General features: G+C 31.6%; 4 protein-coding genes across 4 annotated transcripts in view; 2 read left to right on the top strand and 2 right to left on the bottom strand.

The window, feature by feature from the left end:
* Window positions 1-4,224, top strand: part of LOC137808128 (uncharacterized) — a 43,210-nt gene extending 38,986 nt beyond the window's left edge. The window contains exons 34-35 of the mRNA XM_068609084.1: window positions 374-530; window positions 3,703-4,224. Of these exons, the coding sequence (XP_068465185.1) occupies window positions 374-530; window positions 3,703-3,867 (322 nt within the window). The 3' untranslated portion in view covers window positions 3,868-4,224. The remainder of the gene's footprint in view (window positions 1-373; window positions 531-3,702) is intronic.
* A 289-nt stretch (window positions 4,225-4,513) lies between these two features.
* Window positions 4,514-5,482, bottom strand: LOC137808129 (uncharacterized). The gene is made up of 3 exons (XM_068609085.1): window positions 5,413-5,482; window positions 5,101-5,334; window positions 4,514-4,815 (listed from the first exon to the last, which is right to left on the bottom strand). The coding sequence occupies exons 1-3, from the start codon at window positions 5,425-5,427 to the stop codon at window positions 4,642-4,644; spliced, it is 423 nt and encodes a 140-aa protein (XP_068465186.1). The 5' UTR covers window positions 5,428-5,482; the 3' UTR covers window positions 4,514-4,641.
* Window positions 5,483-10,960: 5,478 nt separating this feature from the next.
* On the top strand, window positions 10,961-14,483 carry LOC137808126 (glutamate dehydrogenase 2). Its single transcript, XM_068609081.1, has 9 exons — window positions 10,961-11,229; window positions 11,401-11,514; window positions 12,589-12,810; window positions 12,887-12,961; window positions 13,058-13,174; window positions 13,262-13,515; window positions 13,740-13,815; window positions 13,899-13,985; window positions 14,072-14,483. Exons 1-9 carry the CDS (start codon window positions 11,122-11,124, stop codon window positions 14,255-14,257), a joined length of 1,239 nt encoding a protein of 412 aa, XP_068465182.1. The 5' UTR covers window positions 10,961-11,121; the 3' UTR covers window positions 14,258-14,483.
* Window positions 14,484-15,786: 1,303 nt separating this feature from the next.
* On the bottom strand, window positions 15,787-17,862 carry LOC137808127 (light-harvesting complex-like protein 3 isotype 2, chloroplastic). The gene is given in 4 exon segments (XM_068609083.1): window positions 15,787-16,065; window positions 16,067-16,284; window positions 16,407-16,544; window positions 17,243-17,862. Coding segments are annotated over 4 exon segments (801 nt in total). The 5' UTR covers window positions 17,637-17,862; the 3' UTR covers window positions 15,787-16,014.
* Between the last annotated feature and the right edge of the window lie 4,098 nt (window positions 17,863-21,960).

The raw sequence follows: 21,960 nt of genomic DNA, 5'->3' as shown, positions 1-21,960 counted from the left end.
CCTACATCAACTAGAGATAAGGTCAAATTATAGTTTAAGTTGGTGGAAACCTCACCTTACAAGCCAGTTTTGTAGGGTTGAGTTAAACTTAAATTCTACTATTGTAAGAGTAACAAAATATTGTAACTTTTCATAGAATTTGTGCTTGGGGCTTATTGTTTACATTGCTGAGAGGACCTTACTAATGCAAATTCAGACGTACAAATGCACTCAAATTTAAATTTAAATTCAAAAGTAATAAAAATGTAATTGTAAGTGCAAATTCAATTTCAGATTTAAATTCAAATGAACTGATTACTCAAACACACACACACACACATATATATGCACACTTATTTTTTCAATCTTTCCAAAATTTGTTTGTTCTTTGCAGTGTGACAGCTGAAAAGTGGGTTCCTATAATAGAAGTGCCAGTAGATAGCATAAAGGTTTACTTGCAAAAGAAAAAGAGAGAAGGATTTTGCATCTTGGGTTTGGAACAAACTGCAAACAGTGTACCCCTTGATAAGTATATCTTTCCAAAGAAAATGGTAAGTATCCAACCTTCGAGTTCTTTAACTATTTTTTTCATGATTGGGGATATCTCATCAGGAGTGTATATACTGTTGTTTGGACTTATTTTTTATGTGGTTTCTTGCTGCTGCTCTGGCCGCCAGGGCTAGTAGATTTTCTTCCTTGGTAGTGTTTACTTCTACCATATACAATAGTGCATTTTCATCAGAATGTCGAAATTTCTGTCTATAAAATCTTACAGGAAATGTAGTTATTGGATTTTACCTTCTAATTGAGAGCCAATTAATCACATGATGGTTAAACCAATTGACTGGTTTGCATTTGCATTATCTGCTTACGTTGAATTGCCTTCTGAATTGGTATTTGGTGCTTGTAAATTTCTCTTTCTGCATGTAACTTGTGTAGTTGCACTCTATTAATGTCTATATTTAGGGGATTGGGCATCTGTTTTTTTTATAATTATTGTACAAGAATCATTGACCCTCAATTTTATGAATTAACAGTATAGGAATTTCCTTTATTGGACCTTATGTATTATATTTAAAGAGAAATTACTCTTCTAATCATATTATCAATTAAAAACCTTCTTAGAGATAATAGTTGTGATAATTAAATCAAATATTCTGAATCATACGTAATAAATTTTGTTTATAGGCATGTATATCTCATTTTGGGGAAACAAATTATCCTATAATCATGTGCAAGGAATGATAAGTCTATATAATCATATGTATTCTTGGTGTATTGAACGAGAAAGGCTATGCTAGGGCGTGTGGTTTCTGAACCCTCTGAGATTAGATTACCCTAGAATTTGCTATTCATTCTTAATCATTATTCCTTTTCCTGTATGTCTATTATCTTTGTATCATGTAGAGTTTGTTTGAAGTGTTCAATACGGTTGCATAATCAGGAGAATTATGTTATAATTAAGTGCATATTCCATTTTATATTTATTAGGACAGATTTGTTAGTGATTTGATTTGTACAGCTTTAAACACCCATTATTTCTTGCTTTCATTACCTATTATTTCTTTCCTTAATTAGGTTGTAAAACAGTCTATAAATAGAGACTGTAATCACATTTGTAAGATATCTCAGAAATATATTTCATCTATTTCTTTTCACTTGGTATCAGAGCCATTTTCGAGCCTATCCTAGCGAGTGTTTATGTTGGGCCTATCGTGCCACCCGCTATCGGGTTGCTATCGGACCACCCATAAATATATAGTCCCACGCACGAGTTGGTAGTCTCGGCGTGAGGGGGGTGTGTTGGAGATCCCACATCGACTAGAGATTAGAGCCTTTCATTGTATATAAGTGGGTGCAAACCTCAACCCTATGAGTCGGTTTTATGGGGTTGAGTTAGGCTTAAAGTCAACTTTGTAATATGGTATCAGAGCCATTTTCGAGCCTATCCTAGCGAGTGTTTATGTTGGACCTATCGTGCCACCCGCTATCGGGCTGCTATCGGACCACCCATAAATATATAGTCCCACGCACGAGTTGGTAGTCTCGGCGTGAGGGGGGTGTGTTGGAGATCCCACATCGACTAGAGATTAGAACCTTTCATTGTATATAAGTGGGTGCAAACCTCAACTCTATGAGCCGGTTTTATGGGGTTGAGTTAGACTTAAAGTCCACTTTGTAATAAATACTTTGGTCTGTTTGTCCCATTGTCGTAGATAAAAAACCTGGCTAACATCGTTTGAAAAAATTTCATGTTAAAGTTGACATACAAAACTCTGACTAATGTTGGTCAGGAAATAATCTCAACTAACATTGGTAGAAAAATAACATTGGTTAGTGTTGGCCCAAAGACAACCCCAACTGAAAAATAACTACAGTTGGAGTGGAAAAAATTGTTTAACATGAGCTGAAAGACATTGTTGATATTGATAAAGAAAAGTCTAACAGTCTAACTAACATTTTCTGAAGAATAACCACGATTGACTTTTGCCTGGAAGAAACCCCTACCAACATCAATAGAAGAAACGATGTTGAGTCAAAAATGCTCTGGCAATGACCGAGTTGATCACATTTAAGTTTCAGTCTAACCAAAATTGAACTGATGACGCACGAGCTGAGAAAAGAGTATGAAGAGGAAAGACAAATGTAATAAGTGAGAAAAGAGTACGGAGTTTCAAATTCTTACATTTTAAAATGTTTAGAATTTCTATTTCTTTCAAAATTTCTTACTCAAACAATATATTTCCTAATAAAATATTTCTAATTCTCTAAAAAAATTACCCTTTCAAAATTCACCATCCGAACACATTGTTTGGAATTTATGAACTAAACGAAAATCCTGGTTTTGGAAATGTGGTTGGACCCAAACCCCACAAATGCCTCCAAAGTGATGTGGGAAAAGTTTGGGAGCAAAAGAAATTGATCTTGGTATGGTTGGTGCTAAGCCAAGTTTTGTGATTTTGGTGTTTTGGCTAGATTTTGTGACTTGGTGGTGTGGGAGGTGAAAAACGAAAATCATGGTTTTGGAAATGTGGCTGGACTCAAACCTCACAAATGCCTCCAAAGTGATGTGGGAAAAGTTTGGGGGCAAAAGGAATTGACTTTGGTATGGTTGGTGCATAGCCAAGTTTGGTGATTTTGATGTTTTGGCTAGATTTTGTGACTTGGTAGTGTGGGAGTGAAAAACGAAAATCATGGTTTTGGAAATGTGGCTGGACTCAAACCTCACAAATGTCACCAAAGTGATGTGAGAAAAGTTTGGGAGCAAAAAGAATTGATCTTGGTATGGTTGGTGCATAGCCAAGTTTGGTGTGACATCAAATTAGAATTCCATCATTATGTATTTTAATTGGTTCTTCCATGTCAGATTTTGCTTTCAAATTGGTCCTTAATGATATCAAATTAGTCGTTGAAGGACAAAACTAATGGAATTATCATTGAATGACCAGTGTGATGTTTCACCAGTATCGTGTGTGTATGTGTATGGTGGCCTGGAATGAATATTTAGTTGTTAAAAATAAAGTTATTACTTTTCACCTTGTTTTTTCAATTTGTGTTCCTGGTGGGTGAGAAGCTTATGGCTAATAGGTTACTGTTTAGTCAAATTTTACTTACTGGTTGGCTATTTTTCTCTATCAATCTCTGACAATTTCTTACATTTTAGACAACCTTTATGCCGCATAACATTCCTATGTTTAAATATGTTATTGTTTATTTTCTCAGGTCCTGGTTCTTGGCCGAGAGAAAGAAGGTATACCTGTAGATGTAATTCATATTTTGGATGCTTGCATCGAAATTCCGCAATTTGGTGTTGTTAGATCTCTTAATGTTCATGTCAGTGGTGCAATTGCTCTCTGGGAGTATACTCGACAGCAGAGATCTCAATAGCCCGTGACTGAGACTAATTTTGCAAGCCAATTACGTTGTAATACACATATGTAAAATAGGTGAAACTCTAGGAAATTCCTTCTTGTTGTAACAAATGTGTTTTGGTTTTGTTACTTTAGAAACGTGCAAAAGAGTCCTCCAAAATTTTGAAGTTTCACATTACTGCCATTTTGAAAGTAACAGGATAAAAGCACGTCAGATTAATTATAGGAGAGGTTTTTCGAGGTTAGGGTTTCCCCTTTGAAATATTTGTTGTATTCTATACTTACAAGAGTGGTCAAGCGCCACAAGGGGACTATCAACGCAAGTGGTACAGTACGTGGTTTATATTTCCAATAATTTTGTTGATCCTTTAAATTTTGTAAAGTATTTTCACATATGTGAGTATAAGATAAAAAGTAAGGGATATAAATAGATTATTATTAATAACCATATATTATGTGGATATTTTCATTTGGTTTAAAATCACCAAAAACAGAGAAAAGTCGGAATGAAAGAGGTGAATCCCACTTTTCTTAGTCTGTGCTTATACCAGAAAAAGATGTGGAAAGTCTGATTGTATGTGACACGCACTTATGATACGCATTCAAATAAGCAGCAATAATTGAGGGCCATTGCAGTGATTAGCGTGATGGAAGATAAGAAGTTGAATCCAATTAAATGATATGAACTTCTATGAGATTGGTGACATTGTACCTCGAGCAAACTTGCGTCTTGTTGATAATACATTCCGAATGAACCTTTTCCCTCTCCATACCTCAGAAGTTAACATGCTCAAGACCTATAACAGCATATCGTTTTCATTCCATTTCCTGAAAAATCTCCACAATTTTGCTTCTTATTCTTCTTATTTTTGGCTTTTGACCATGACCTTAGGAACCTTGGAATCAGTAGTTTCCAGCTGCAGCTTCCAAGCCATGTTGGCCTTTTCATGTTGGAAGGGGTTATCTGCAAGACAAGGTAATGTAATAATAAATTCAGGCACATCCTATACAAAATGGGTCAAAAATTATTTTCAATACATTTTCAAAATCACATCTTTTTGTTTCTTTATTTAAGTGTAACTTCTCCCTAAAACTTCAGATATATTAAGTACGTTTCTTGATAAATTTGAAAACACGAAGGTTGGAATCATATATAAACTCTGATATTAACTAATAATTTAAGGTATGAAACATAAAAACTCTTGATAAATTTTTAGAAGATGATAATGCAATATAGAATGTACTGTACCTGGGTTGGTGGGTGGAGATTGTTGTTTGTAACCCACTTGGAGAATGAAGGTGCTGATAATGCTTCTTTTGCAGACTGACGTAGCAGATGAGAGTAGCTAAGCAACCCTGCTCTTCTTCCACATCCCATACTAATAGGGCCATGAAGCTGATGCTGAATTGAAGATGAGTTCTTCTTTCTTGGCTTCTCAACGTATAGCCTCACTACCACCTTTTTATCACTGCAGTAACTTACCTATATATCATATCATATGTCAGAGCTCACACATCACACACCACAAAGCCATTCACATAACACCAACAACTCATTTACCTGTTTCGTTGGCATCTTAGGATGATGAAGGAAGTGAAGGATTTATGAGAATTGAGTTATATATATATATATATATATATATATATATATATATATATGCATCATGCAGGCCTAGGACTAGGACATGTTACTAATTAATACCAATGTTTATGTAGAGTTTATAACTGTGTATGTTTCTTTGGGTGGAACGAAATTCCACTTGACGTAATTATCAATTTATTTGTCGTGATCACCTATGATGGGGCCCCAATTATGGTGCGGCGACCACATCAGCTTAAACCTGGGATCTTATGGGCAGCTTGTGCTTTGCTTTGTTTTTCCTCAACAAGATTCATTTGATTGTTACATTCACCCACACCCCACACACCAGCTTCAATACTTACATCTTCAACTAACTTATTGAAACTGCTAAATCATGACTAATATACTTATTTAACTTTAACTCAATCATATAAAACCGATTTTATATATTTATGACAGGTTTGATAGCGAACTGATAGCAGTGTACTGATAAGTCCAACAAACTCATATAGATTCTAAATGACTTTGAACCATCTTAAGAAGTAGATTTTAAGTACAGATGCACACTCCAAAATGTGAAATATTCATCTTCATTGGAGCTTTTTGGTGGTAGTCGTGACCAACAGCCATCAGTTGTCGGTGTGTGTAGGGGTTGTGTTTGTTCGCGAGAATGGATTCCTCGTCAAGTAAGTTTGAGGGGTGTGGACACACTTGCGCGAATTCGGGTAACGGCTACACGGGATAAATCGAAAGGAAACTGTATCCAACCAGGGATGGACGTAAAGTCGTAAGCTACCGAGGGTAGGGATAATCGTCCAGGTCTTATTGTGAAAAAAAAGCCGACCCCTCATAAGATGATGTTATATACTATAAAATATCTTATTTCTAATAGACGTGAGATTTCCAACAATTTTTGTCTACTTGATCAGTTCATTTTTGTTTACTTTTTCAGTTTATCAATTCTTAGACAAAATACCAAATGAACAAGTGTGTTCCTTATTTGTTATTTGTATTCTTTTTTTTTAATAACATTTTATCTTGTTTTAACATTGTTCAAAAGACTAATAACTTAAAGTTCACATGACAACACTTATTGCACCTCTTTCATAAACATGTGGGTTACTCAATGTAACATATTTATAGGAATACGATTATCATGTTTCCTTCTTACACACAAATCTTTTGTGTACATAAGATAAAATAATAGATAATATAATAATATTTAAATAATTAATCTCAATTCAATTCAATTTGATTTTGTTTCGAAATTTCAAAAATAACATTCAATTTTGAGAAAGAATTAAATCAATCCAAAAAATAATTATTTTAATTAATTATCAATTCTTTTAGATAATTTTTAATTATTTTTTATTAATTTGATTCTGAATACTCTCCTTCCCTTTTTCATCTTCTTTTTAGAGAGTGAGTGTGAAGTGCTTAGAAAGGTTATAGGCCCCTACTGCCCTCTTCAGTTTCTTTTAATGCAAAATAAAATATAATTATTTTTTGGTTTGGTAGCAGGCATTAGATTTAGACATTAAATGTAACTTAAAAAACTTTCTTTGTCTTCTTTTTATTGATATATAATTATATTGTATATTGAACATATCCAAATATAAAATATAATGTAATTTGAAAATTATATTCAACCTATCCAAATATATAATGTAATTTGAAGATTCAAACATAAAATATAATGTAATTTGAAGTTATAAATTGTTTTGGATTGGATTCTAAAATTTTTTCTCTATGTATTGGAATTAAGTCTAATACAATCTTATTAAAGTGACTTATTGTAATCATCAACAGAGAATCTCCAATCTATTGAACCTTTTAATTTAAAAGATATGAATATATAGCAATTTTACAACACTGTTATTCCAAAACTTTTGAAGAGACACCTACGAAAACCGTTATTTCGAAATAAATTATTAACAATTTTAAATTCCAATAAATTATTAACAATTTTAGAATTCCAGTTCTGAAAATAATTTAAAAAAAAAAAATCTATAGTACCTGTTTCAAAAGGTTACGGACACTGTTTTACTACTAATGATTTCAATTTTTTTCACATTTCAATTTATTTTCACAAAGTGGCAATTTCTCCCTCCACCATATCAATTTCAGCATGCACTCAATCAACTCTAAAAAATGATAAAAATATCCCTTCTAAATGACGAAAATAACCTTACACAAAAATGGGGAAAATTATTAATTTTTATCTAAAATATTTTGGATTTCAATTTTTGAAACATATTCTGAAATTTTTTATCCATAATGTATTTTTAGTTTTTTGTTCATAATTTTTTTTAAGAATGTATTTTTTTATTTCTCAATTATAATTATTATTTTAGATTTTTTAATTTGGAATAAAGGTAATTTTGGAAATTTAAAAAATTGATATGGTGGAGGTTAAAATTGATATGGTGCAGGAAGGTAATTTTGGAAATTTAAAAAATTGATATGGTGAACGTTAAAATTGATATGGTGCCGGAAGAATTTGCCTGCAATGAATAAGGAATAGTGAAGCAAGTATCACATGAAGTGCACATGCTTTTAGGTATTCAAGAAATAATGCATATAGTTTAGTTTATTTGTAACAAATTTTACTTTATCCTAAAGTTAAAGGTTAAATTTATTATAAATTCTATAACTTAATTTTTTTTTAAAATTAAAAATAAGATTAATATAAAACAAATCATTTATCATGGAAGAAGGATACAATTAATATTTAATTTTTTTAATTTTATAAAAAAAATGGGTGAAGTGAATTAAAACTTTCATAGAAACTGCATCCAGGGTTTGTTCAGTTACCTTGAACTATGGTGATAACTGAAATTTTGTAATGTTCAAACAAGAATTTAAATTTCAATACTTATATTAATAAGACTATGTGATATCAATATTTGATAAATGTTTTTATTAACTTCACTCCTGTTAGTTCATGTTAATTATTATTGACACTACCAATCTAATAAACCAAATATATTATTACAATTATATTAATAAATTTCATCATACATATTTTAAAATAAAAAATATAACATAAAATAAACAAGCATCAATACAAGATATTCTAATATATATATATATATATATATATATATATATTTAATTAAAGAAATATTCTACTAATTTTTATTATTTATAAAATTTTATAAATTAATATTTAATATTAATTAAGAAGTTTTTAACTATTATTTTTTTAATTAAATTAATAATGATTATGAAGATAACAGAGTGTAGCTTTGAATCATTAATCACTATTCTTTAGAAAGAAAGAAGAAATCACTACAAGAAAGGGTCAGAAGTAGTTAGAACAAGGTTGCTAAATAGTTGTATTTGAAAACATGTAATTATCATGATCTATTCAGAGTGTACAGACATAATCTTTTAGTCTAAATAATTAATTAAATGTTTAATTTATTTGCACTTTAACTGTAAAAGTCAAGCTCCTAAATTTTCTGATCTCACACCAACTATTAAATATTATACAAAAGAGTGGAAGTCGGTTCAAGTAAAATATCATATAAGACTATTTTAGAAAAAAAAAAAAAAAAAATATTTGTGTGGATCCTAGGAGGTGTTGGTTGTATTTAGCAGTTGTGGACCTTACTCAAAAACACTGAAAAAGTCTTGTTCTATTAATAAGATTTAATTGAAAAGATACTTTTTCTATTATATTAAGGTTTAATTGAAAAGATACAAAATATCCGTAACTCAGTATTATCAGTGTACCAAAGTACATTCTTCCTATGTATAAATTTACATCGTATGATACTTTATACATATTTAAAATATATAATACGTATCTGAAACCATGAATGTCGGATACGTTGTGGACACTACTACGCTGACCGGATGAGCGTATCGGTGCATGATCAGTCTGCTGCCCAATATATGTTGAATGCAAACACACTGCCCAACATGTTCGCACACCCTTCAAAGTTTTCAAATGCATTCGAATCACACATTTTTTCATTATCACTCTCTCTCAGAATAATTGGTCCTTTCCAATTCTTACTTACACAAAAGTTCGGTTGGATAAGGCTAAACTAGTTAAGTATGTTTATAAAGTAGTTTAGTTCTAAAAAAATATACAAAAGTTTTATTAGTAAATATAGTTCCACCATGTCACTAACACTTCATTCATTAACATTAGAAAAAATGGCCTTAATTTATCACTTTTGGAAATTGTGTGAAAGTTGATGAATTTTTATTTTATAAAAAAAAAATTATTATTTTAAAAAGAAAGGTCTTATATGTATACCCTTAATGCAAGATTCATTTTAACCATCAAAACAATCATGTTCTATATGTTCACCTTATATTGCATTATAATTTGGTAAAAAATTAGATTGTATCAATACTTAAAAATGAATAAAATTTATTAAAAAATATAAATCTTTTATAGTTAATAATTAATAAAAAATATTTAATTTAGTAAATTAAGTTCAAAAAATAATGTTTAAAAATATATAAAAAAAATAATTAATTAAGTTGACATAAATTTTTAATAAAAATTAAATATTAAAATTATTTTGCTCAAAATAAGAAATCATATTTGCATAAAAAATTAATGTCAAAAACAAAAAAATTAGGAGGATAACCATACCTTTATTTTTTTTTAATATACCGGAATAATAATTGTAATTACAGTATTAATAATACAATTATTAAATATAACTGCATAAATTTTTTCTTAAATTAATGTTGATAGTTATAAATTATAATTAAGGGAGAATTTAGCATAGTTACTGACATACACAAATTTATATTATAAATATTTACAGTCATGTATATTTATGTATAATATTAAATGTATTATAAGATAATATCTCATATATTTAATATAAAAATAAATATCAACATTGAATGTACATTAGTATTTAATATTTAATGTATACTAATATTTAGTATAAAAATAAATGTTAACAACTAAATTAATAATAAAAATTAAACTATTAAATATAGTTGTCCAAATTATTTATATGTTAATAATTAATGTGTTAAGTTTTTTAATTTTATATTATTACTAAAAAAAGTATGTTTGACTGTTCATGATAGGATTATATATAGAGTTCATTTTTTTTTGGTCAATATAAATATTTAATATCAACTAATTAGTTTAATTTTTTTTATTATATATATTAGTTAATTTACCCCTCCATGATAATTTATATGTGAATAACAAATCTTACATTTGCAAAATCATTATGTATATTAGCATAATAATTGAATTTAAATAGACACTATAAGCTATTTTCAATTTCCATTTAATTATCTATACAATAAGATTATTAGTTTATAAAAAATATTTTAAAAATATATTATAAGAGTTAGGAATGTAAAAAATAAAGTAGTTGTAGATAAGAATGATACTAAAATCATCATTTCATAGATAAGAATGACATGGAAGAAGGGAAGAGGGTGTGATTTAGATAAAATATATCAATGCCTAATTAATGAGATAATTAAATAATAAAATAGTGAAAATAGAAATATATCATGATGGCATGTATAGTTCAGTTTGAGTGTTTCCAAACAAAAAAAAAAAGTAATGAATTCTTGATTTCTCTCTCTTCTCATGCTATATAGATACACAGCTATTGCTGCATAACCATATCAGAGCATTCCCTTGACTCTTTCAGTCACTCACCTCTCTCTTGCATCTACTCCTTTGCAACTATGAATGCTCTAGCTGCTACCAACCGCAACTTTCAACGTGCAGCTCGCATTCTCGGCTTGGATTCCAAGCTTGAGAAGAGTCTCCTCATACCCTTCAGAGAAATCAAGGTATTCATCCTGATGATCCCTTTTATAGATTTCAATATGTTTCACTCCTTTTGTTTGCATGGCTTGTTTTTCTCAGTCACCCTGATAAAAAAAAGTGATTATCTTTTCATTTTATTGTTTTTGGGATGTATCCAAAAGGATTTATATGTTGTTTGTGTCTGATCTTCGCAGGTTGAATGCACCATCCCGAAAGATGATGGAACTCTGGTTTCATACGTGGGATTCAGGATCCAACATGACAATGCGCGTGGTCCTATGAAAGGAGGAATTCGTTATCATCCAGAGGTTGTTGTTTGTGTTTTATTTTGTTGTTCTTTGTCAGTAATCCTTTTATTTATTTTCTTTTCTCATCGGGAAGGGTGGATTTTGAATTTGATTTTTGATTTTGTTAAACCGAACTATGTTCATATTGTGATATTATGATTTAGCTTTCAAGTGTGCAATTTTGCGAGAAGTATTTCATTTGAGTATATACTGGTGTCAACATGTAAAAAAAAATGAGCCGATAAAAAAAATGTAAAATTTGTGCTGAACTGCTCAGTTTTATTATAATTAATATTTTGTGAAAGTGATGATATAAAATTGTGAACTGTTGTTATTTTCTCTAAAATTTGGTTGAGAATTTTATGATGTTTCCATTGTTTATTGTTGATGATTTACTTGATGCATAAATAATAACTTTTGTAACCTTATCTATCTTCTGTTGTGGTAACTTTGTAATGAAATCCCAAAAATAAATGTTACCTTCCTTCCACTTAACAGAATCATGAGATCTACGCCGAATACAATCATAAGATACAGGCAGCAAATTGAGTTTTAAATGTTACCTTTTCATGTAGATCTGCTGAATCCACAAGATACATGCTGCATTTCTCAACCTAACTGAACCACAATATATAGCAATTACAGTTTAAAACCTTGACCTTTTACTTTTTGTAATGCAGTGATTTTGTCTGTGTGCTGATATTATGTTCCTAGATCTGCATGTTTCTTCAGATGTCCTTGTCTCATAATGAAATTGCATGAATGCCTCTCAAATTTTACCTTCCTATCTGATCTTCTGAATTCAATCATGAGATGCATGTTGCATCTTTTATTCATTTTGTTACTTACTTGAGTAATGTAAATGTAGTTTGATATTATAGTTGTATTTGAGATGATTTTCCTCCATCACAGCACAACAAAATTTAGGAATGCTAAATAAATCCGGTTACAAACCATGCTAGCTATGTTGGTTTATAGTGCTTCAACTTTGATTTGGTTAACTGCATCATAGTTCTGATATATCCTTTGCTTGCCTAAAAGAGATTGTTGATTTACACAGTTCTTTTGACAATCATTTTTGCATGTTGATGCCAGGTTGACCCTGATGAAGTGAATGCTCTAGCTCAGCTGATGACATGGAAGACAGCTGTAGCAGACATTCCCTATGGAGGAGCAAAGGGTGGGATTGGCTGCAACCCAAGGGATCTGAGCATTAGTGAGTTAGAACGTCTAACTCGGGTTTTCACTCAAAAGATTCATGATCTCATTGGTGTTCAAAGGGATGTTCCTGCCCCAGATATGGGAACTAATGCCCAGGTACTGATAATAGCATTTTTTTATTAATGATTGTACTTTATGGTTTCATATATTTCTTATCATTTCACTGAAACAGACCATGGCATGGATTCTTGACGAGTATTCTAAGTTTCACGGTCATTCACCTGCAGTTGTGACCGGGAAGCCTATTGTAAGTCTCAAATGCACATACCTTAGGAACTGTTAATAAATTTGAGTTTGGGTTATTAGAAAATTTGTTTTGAATGTTCATGTCTCTTTCCTATAGGATCTTGGAGGGTCATTGGGAAGGGAGGCTGCCACAGGTCTTGGAGTAGTTTTTGCAACTGAAGCTTTGTTTGCTGAATATGGAAAGTCCATTTCTGATCACACATTTGTTATCCAGGTAATAATTTCCACTTCCATGGTAGGGTGATATAGTGTTTACATATCAATCCCAGTTTTAACATCTATTTGATTTTAATCACACCAGGGCTTTGGAAATGTGGGCACATGGGCTGCCAAGTCTATTTATGAGAGGGGGGGAAAGGTGATTGCTATCAGTGATATCAGTGGTGCTATCAAAAACTTAAATGGAATCGACATTCCTGCTCTTCTGAAACACAAGGATGATGGCAATCAAACCCTGAAGGACTTTCCAGGTGCAGAAGTGATGGATCCAAATGAGTTGCTTGTTCATGAATGTGATGTGCTTATCCCTTGTGCATTGGGTGGAGTTCTAAATAGGTATGAATTTTTATGTTTGTTTGCTTGTGTTTGTCAATTAAAATATAAATTATCAGTATTGAAGAACATTAACATATTGAAGAGTGTGTTTGGTTTCCAATTCCCACTTGCCAATCCATAGATTTTATTTATCAGTTGATCCTGCTGACTAAAATCCTCTTATTTAGTTCTTTCTTTACTATTGTTTTTAACAAGAACTTAACTTTAGTATATTGTTTTTTAAGGGAAAATGCTTCTGACGTGAAGGCAAAATTTATAATAGAAGCAGCAAATCATCCCACTGACCCTGAAGCGGATGAGGTAAGTTGATTGCCCTCAGACTATATATATATATATGCCATAATGTAAAGATATAATGAGTGATTTTTTTTTTTCTTTTGTAGATTTTGTCTAAGAAAGGAGTCATCATATTACCTGACATCTATGCCAATGCTGGTGGAGTGACTGTGAGCTACTTTGAATGGGTTCAGGTAGATAGAACCAACCAAGTTTATTTTGACAGTGTTGACTATGTATGTATCAGTTTTAATGCTAAACTTCTGGTTCTATGGTGCAGAATATTCAAGGTTTCATGTGGGATGAAGAAAAGGTGAATCATGAGTTGAAGAAATACATGACCAGAGCTTTCCGAGACATCAAGACAATGTGTAAGATTCATAACTGTGACTTGCGAATGGGAGCCTTTACTCTTGGAGTAAACCGTGTTGCTCGTGCTACCCTTCTCAGAGGTTGGGAAGCTTAGGTCCTGTCACCGCAATAGTTGGATTTTATATGGCTGTGATTTCTTTATGTTAGATCTAGTGTTAGTGAGTCAAGAAAAAGGCATTAGAGACTTGCCAATAAAACATTATTCTCGTCCTTTGGTCTGTAGAATGCGATTAGAGTATGGTTTTTCTCATTTGGTTACAGCCATATTTGTTTTAAATGTTCTAGTTTTAAATGTTATGAGGATTGCAGTTTTTGAGGCCATTGCTTTTTTATTTTGAAATCTTACTCATTTCCTCACCTTCCCTTATCAGAAAATAATCTTCATTAAAAAAAACTAATAAACAATCTCCACAAGACCATGGAGGGTACAGTGGGAAAGTACCAAACATTGCTTCCTAGTCATCGTTCATAAAATGATAAAATGACAAAGCTAAACTATTAGCATAGTAGATTTCTTAGAATTGAGAACAGAGGTTATAGTTGCATCTATAGTTGTTCGTCTTCCTTGTAAGCTACCACAACTTTCTTGTCAAGACAGTCTTGTATCTGTGAAGTCATATCACACAATACTCTGTACGGAATTATGGAGGAAGCTTTGGAAATTTTTATTTAAATGTGAGTTGTACAAATAAGTTGCTAAACTTAGAAGAAATTTACTTATAAATCAAATTTGTTTATTTTAAAAACTCTTTTCAATTTTGGCAACTCATGTGTAAGATCTACATTAAGTAATATTTTTATTTTAAAACAAATCCAATTAGAGATGTTCATTCTCATCCCCAATGAAAATGACATCCATTAAAGGAAGATCACCTCTAGGAGGACCACTCTCGTGTTAAAAAACAATGATACATTGGTCTCTATCTCGAGTTTCAATTCATTGAATTATGGCAAGTTTAGTTCAGTGATGGAACAATCTTTTTTGAGGCGGAAATGAAGAGCAATCAACACTTGCTTTCCATTTTAGATGTTTGGCAATGCGTAATTCTTCTATTGCAATCATCATCCCCTTGAAAGAGCTGATGCCATTGATGGCAATCAATTCAAAGGTGTCAACCACGTATCACTACTTGGGAATGATGGGCTTTGCAAGTTCGTTTTAGGGAAATTCTTCCATCATCTTCATAGTTTTTCTTCTTTTCTTCTTCCACTCTCTTATTTTATAAATACCAAAATTGATCATTTCAAATTTTACAATTTAAAATTTAAACTTTGTATTCCAAAATTTACAATCTAAAATACAAAATTTCACATTCAGGAGTGTAGAATCTGAAATATTGTATCCCGAATTCTAGAATCCAGAATTCATTAAATTCATTCCTTCTGTATTTGTCGATCCGTAAAACATTTTTGTGTGCTTAAACGATTAAGGTGAGTTGTTATGGCGGTGAAAGTTGAAGGTGGGAGTTGATGTGACTGAAAAGGGAAGGTGAGGAGTTGTTATGGCGGTGAAAGTTGAAGATGGGAGTTGATGTGACTGAAAAGGGGGAGAGGGAGAATCATTGTTCTCATATTAGTTATCACAATGGAGACTGCAACAAAAATGAAACTGAAAAAATGATAAGAACAAAAAATAGAATTGCTACAAAGGTGTATTAATTTTGGAAGTTGAGGGGATCTTAAAATAAGAAAAAGACAATTCCCGCACTGCAAACAAACACAAACTATCTAGGTCATTTGGAGCTAGGACGAGAGAAGGAATGGAAATACAATGTCTAATTCATATCCATGTCTTTCTTTGTACTAGAAATATTAATAGAGAACTGTATTAAGAGACAGATAGAGGGAGAACTACAGAACAGCAAATCCACTACTCTTTCTTGGAAGTGCTTGAATTTTCGTCCTGCCAAGTTGCTTGCCATTGCTTGTCATATAATGTAGTCTCATCCAATAGCTTCTTAAGGTTTTCAAGGTCTTCATTCTTTCGGATCAGAAGAACTCCAACCACTGCTACGAACAGCAGAGTTTTGCAAAAGAAGTTTCCCATTTGATCAACTAGGCCTACTCCCGTCAAGCTATCAACCAGATATGCCATAAAGAATCCAACCATGGCGGCACGACCTGCAAGATACTCAAAACAAGAAAAACATTAGCAGTGAAGGTTTTCCAAAGTTTTTATTTGTCTCTTAGTAACATAAGAAATTATTCTTTAATTTCATTCTGGAATGCAAACCAAAACTGACCATTGAGTAGTTCAGCTTCAGGGAGATGGAACCTTTTCATCCATGCCCACCAGGGTATAATGGAGGTGTCAAACACTACAGGATTTTCATTACTGGATGATTCCGGGTTATCCTCAAGCCATTTCCTCCTTCTAGCCTCTGAAAACAATTACATCCTGGGATGAAGTAAAGGTTGATGTAGTTTTAAAGGGCAAAAAAATGAAACCAACAAGATATGCATCTAATACAACACCAACTGTGTTTTACCACTCCATCAAATAAACACAAAATGAACCCATGCTCTGTCAACATGACATTGGCAGAACACCCATTTACTTCACTTTATTAGCAAACTGGTTTCTCTTGGGATATAGAAATGGCACAAACTTCAAACCACATTTAAGGCATAGAAGAGGTCAACAAATGAACGGAGCACATTTATGTGATCACAAGTAACATAATAATGGAACACATCTAAAATCTAAGATCCGCCAAAAGGCACATTTTTTTCTTGTCAACAAGAGGATATGAGTCAAGAGAAAGCCCTATGCCAAACATCACGAAATCACAATCTACATCAATACAGTTTGTAGCAATGAGCTACCATTGGTTGTGCAAAATGGTTACTTTAAATAACGTAAAAGGAGACATTTTAGGCAGCCCCGGAAGAAGAAACAGCCATGTATTATGAATCTATAAAGGATACAGGCACCAGCCAAAACTTAATTTAAAACAAATAAAAAAAGTTCCCAACTTCAATTTTCAGCCGAAGTTAAAGAAAACGAAATGACCGATTTCAATTAAAAATTAAAAACTTAAGAAAGAGATACAGCACAGTGAGGAAGGGATAGCATTACCAGCATCAATAACAGTATCCCAATCGGTGGTGCCATTTTTCTGAAACTGCTTCAAGTCCCATGTCCCTGAAACCCACCTCGGATCCACAAAACCACTTTGAACTTTCACCTCCTCACTCTGAACCGCAACAGTAGCAGCAGCAGCAGCAGCCCCATTGGTCCCAACAGAAGTGTTCTCGAGCGGCGGGGGAGAAGTCTCCGGCGGCGGCTCGACGGCAGTCCCGACGCCGTTCTCAGCAGCCGTCTTCAGTGGAGAGAGAGCAAGGGCCCTGGACCTGAGAGAGAATAAAAAGTTGGTCTTGGGGAAGAGACGGGGTTTGGAGTGTGAGGAAGGAGTTGCTGAGAAATGGGTGGGAGGGGAAAAGGAAGCCATGGTGGTTGACATGCTTTGCATCTGCACTGATTTGGTTGGTATGTGAGAGTTAATTTGTGTGTGTGGTGGAGGAAATATCAGAACATGGTGGTTGAGTAATTTGATGAGTGGGTAAGTTTGAGTTTCTATTTCCGGCTGGGGCTATCCTAAGCCTTAGAAAGTATGGGCACAATAGAACACACAAGTCACAAGGGGGAAGTAGTGAAGTAGTGAAGTGAAAAAGGAAAAAGGAAAAGGGAAAAAGCTCAAGTCTGCAAGCCTCGCAACTCGTTTGTCCTTTCTCCACTCTCATCAATTCCTTATCCAATCACCTCCTACTATGCAAAATCTATGGATTACACCATCTCCAAACTTACAAAATGGCCCATCAACTGCTTCTTTTCTTGAGTCCATCTACACTATCTATGCCATTGGAATGCTCCTCTCTCATTTGTTTCTAATTAACCTATGTTTTGTCAAAACTATATTCAGCTTGGATTTGAGAAGAGTAAATATTATAAGGTGAGTAAATATTCATAGATTTTGAGTGAGTATGTTTAGATTTTTATGAAAAAATCTTATTGAAGCTTCTTCACAAAAAAAAAATTATGGAAAATAGTAGACTTACCTAGATTGAGTTGAGTTGAAAATTGATTAGTTATAAAGTTTAAGTTGATTTAGTCAGTTTATTGGTAAATCTGATAAAAATAATAAGAATGTGACTATCTCGAGTTTGTATAATAATTTAAAGATTGTTTTAATATTGGAATAAAGAGATAAAGTCCCTAAGTTTCCATATTTTAGCTTCTTTTATCTATCTTTACATTTTAGTCTTTTTTTTGTTAAAGTGTACCATTTAACTTCTTTTAATTTTGTTTATATATTTACCTTTGCTTTACTTTCAAATCCAACTTTTTTGGAAATTCAATCGATTTTAACACTAAACACTTTTAAAGTAACTTAAAATTCTTTAAGAGAGAAACAAAATTTCTTGTTTTGCAAAACCATTTCATCAACAGGGTAATTATATTTATGGTGCGATGAAAAGTTTGCCAAAAGTGTGAGTAATTTGAAATACTTATTATCCATAATAAAAAAAAATATTAATTATCAAACTTTATAACAATATGGAATAGTAGTTACATATTTAATTTCACATTGTTTCAACCTCAACTCTATTGAAATAATATTATTAGGATCAATCACCCAATTCAAAGCATTATTTTAAAATGCACATTGAAGGGTTAAAAAAAGAAAGTATATTTAAATTATCCTTAAATTCGTCTATGATGTTGGATTATAGGACGTACTAAAACAAACTCATCAGTCGATGACTAAGGGTAATTAGGGTTTTACTTTAGAACCATGTTCTCATTCCCACATACGATGTCAATGTTGTTCCGACATCAAATCTATTGAGATAACATTGTTAGGGTTAATAATTGCATGAGGTATTGTTTGTTTTGGAGTTCAAAGTTGTGTCTTAAAAGGCGTGATAGAAGAGTAAGGGGATAATATGTATTTAAATTGACTTCGGGCTCAACTCCTAAGTGATATAAATCTATTAAGTGTATCAGAACAAATACTCAATAATGTTTGACAATAAAACACTACTACTTATGACAATAAATTTACAAGCACTAATTACATATGAGTAGATAAATAAGGTCAATTTTAATTGTGATTAACTCATTCATTGAATAATAAATTTATACAAGTATTAATGAATTGTGTATGTTTTGTTAAGATATTAATGTTTGATATCTTACTGTCATTAAATAATAAAATTATACAAATATTAATGACATAATATCTAGTTAAAACAGTAAGGTGTAATATATCATTATCAGCATAACATGAAAGCTTTTTATTAAAATAAAAAAATTATATCACTATCAACATATTATTTGCAAGTGTTCAATAGAGTATATGCATTAAGTTTGAATATTCATGTAATTACCACAATGTTATAAGAAAGATTCCTTTAGAATTAGAATTAGAATTATCATGGCATTAGCAGCTCATTATGACCTTGAGTTGTATTAGATTGATGTTTGGCCTTTTTGAATGAGAATTTAGAAGAGAATATTTATATGGAATGACCAGTGAAGTTTATTGAAGAAGGAAATTAACACATGGTGTGTAGAATTAAGAAATCAATATATGGACTTAAATAAGCTTTCAGACAACAATATCTTAAGTTCAATGATATTATTATTATTATTTGGATTTAAGGAAAATATGATTGATCGTGTATATATATCTAGAGGTCAATGGGAGCAAATTTATATTTATGGTTTTGTATATTAATATGTTGCTTGCAACTAATGATCTTATTAAGTGAGAGTAAGAAGTTTCTCTCTAACAATTTTGAAATGAAGGAAATGGGTGAGACATACTTTGTGATAGGAATATAAATATTTCGTGATAGATCACAAAGATTGATAGGTTTGTCTCAAAAAGCATATATTAATAAATTTTGATAGATTCAAAATGGGTAAATGTTAAACATCTTTGGTTCCAATAGGGAAAGGAAGCAATTTAGTTCCATGCAATGTATAAAGAATGATTTAGAACAAAAACAGATGGAGAATATCCCCTATGCATATGTTGTTGGGAGTTTGATGTATGCTCATGCATGTACAAGGCCATATATTACTTTTGTAATTACTATGCTTGGTCGATATAAGAGTAATCCATAATTGGATTATAGGAAAACGGTAAAGAAAGTCTTAAGACACTTACAAATGACAAAGAATCATGTGCTTGCTTATAGGGGATCTTATCATCTTGAGGTGATTGGGTATAGAAATTCAAATTTTGTTGGTTTTATGTACAAAAAAGTCTACATTTGGTTACGTGGTGTATCATTTAGACGGATGAGCAATTTCATGGAAAAGTGTGAAGCAGTGAGTCATTGTTGCATCAACGGTAGAAACTGAATTTGTGGCATGCTTTGATAATTGTAACAAAATTTTATCTCATATTGGAGTAATTAACAGTATTGCCAAATTGCTAAGAATTTATTGTGATAATTATGAAGTTGTTTTCTTGTTTAAGAACAACAAATATTTCAAAGGTGCTAAACATATGGAATTGAAATACTTTTTCATCAAGAAAGAAGTTCATAAACATAGAGTGTTAATAAAACATACTAATATAAAATAGAGTGTTAATCAAACATACTAATATAAATATAGAGTGTTAATAAAACATATTAATATAAATATAGAGTGTCGATAAAACATTTTAACACTTATATTATGACTATAGACCCTTGAACGAAAAGGTTATCGTCCAAAATATTTACTAGTCATGTTGAGAATATGGGCCTAGTGTATGTTAAATGTTGTTATTAATGATGATTTGACACTCTGAACTCATTGATATACATATTTTTGAAATTTATGTTTTTCACTCTATGTATATATGCATGCAGAAATTATGATGTGGAAAACAAATTATGTTATTGTTGATGAAAATGACATTATGATGTATGTAATTACTAAACCATGAAATATTATAGATCCACGTGAATCAAGTGAGGGAATGTTAGAAAAATATGTAAATTAATTTTATAATGTGACTTATGTGAAATAGATTTTGGGTCTTGAGTCTAAATATAATTTAATAATATAAAAAAGCTCATTGGTTAATGTTGGAGGTTATATATATAAGACCTGATGAAAACCTAATGGAGACCGTGAAACATTAAGAAATCATCTCTGATAAGTCATTAAGGAAAAGTATGAGAAGAAAAGAGTTGCAAGAGAGATTGAAAAAATGTGATTAAAGAAACTACTAGTATATATTTTCATGAATCAAGATAAAGAACCTATCTCTATTATAAAAAAAAAAATATAATATATAAAATTATATATTGTAAAATCTTTATGATGTGGATTATAGACTTAAAAATTCATCTTATTGATTCATTAAATCATTTATTCTAGCATACAAAGAATGATTGAATTTGCAGAACAAATATTTTCTTTTGGAATTCATAATTTGTAATGTGGAAAATTCAAACTTAATACAATTTTAAAATGATCATTCCATATACTACACCTTCGTAGACGAATTTTGGAAGAATTCGTTACCACGGTTCCAACCGTTACAAATATTTCAAGGCCGTTATCACGGTTCCAACCGTTACAAATATTCGTTCCAATCGCAGCAGCATCACCGTAACGTTCAACCAACAAGGACAAGGGAGGTGTAGCCTTAGCTTCCAATAAAGTCCCCAAGGACAATGACGGCGTTATAAAATATATAGGTGTGTAGATTGAAAACATGGGGTGCAGGAAGAAATTTCCCACGTATACCCAATAAAACAGGCCGAAAACCAGTAAGCTCAGTCCAAGGA

This window comes from Phaseolus vulgaris, chromosome 3 (assembly GCF_000499845.2).
Source record: "Phaseolus vulgaris cultivar G19833 chromosome 3, P. vulgaris v2.0, whole genome shotgun sequence".
Lineage (NCBI taxonomy): Eukaryota > Viridiplantae > Streptophyta > Magnoliopsida > Fabales > Fabaceae > Phaseolus > Phaseolus vulgaris.
The sequence above is the reverse complement of the archived record's forward strand: the minus strand, read 5'-3'. Positions and strand labels throughout refer to the sequence as shown.

Coding starts and splice junctions, on each gene's coding strand:
- LOC137808129 (XM_068609085.1), bottom strand. Junction 4,816..5,100: donor ATCTCCACCCACCAACCCAG/GTACAGTACATT, acceptor CTTGTCTTGCAG/ATAACCCCTTCCAACATGAA.
- LOC137808126 (XM_068609081.1), top strand. CDS start 11,122: ATGAATGCTCTAGCTGCTACCAACCGCAACTTTCAACGTGCAGCTCGC. Junction 12,811..12,886: donor ATATGGGAACTAATGCCCAG/GTACTGATAATA, acceptor TCACTGAAACAG/ACCATGGCATGGATTCTTGA. Junction 13,816..13,898: donor CTGACCCTGAAGCGGATGAG/GTAAGTTGATTG, acceptor TTTCTTTTGTAG/ATTTTGTCTAAGAAAGGAGT.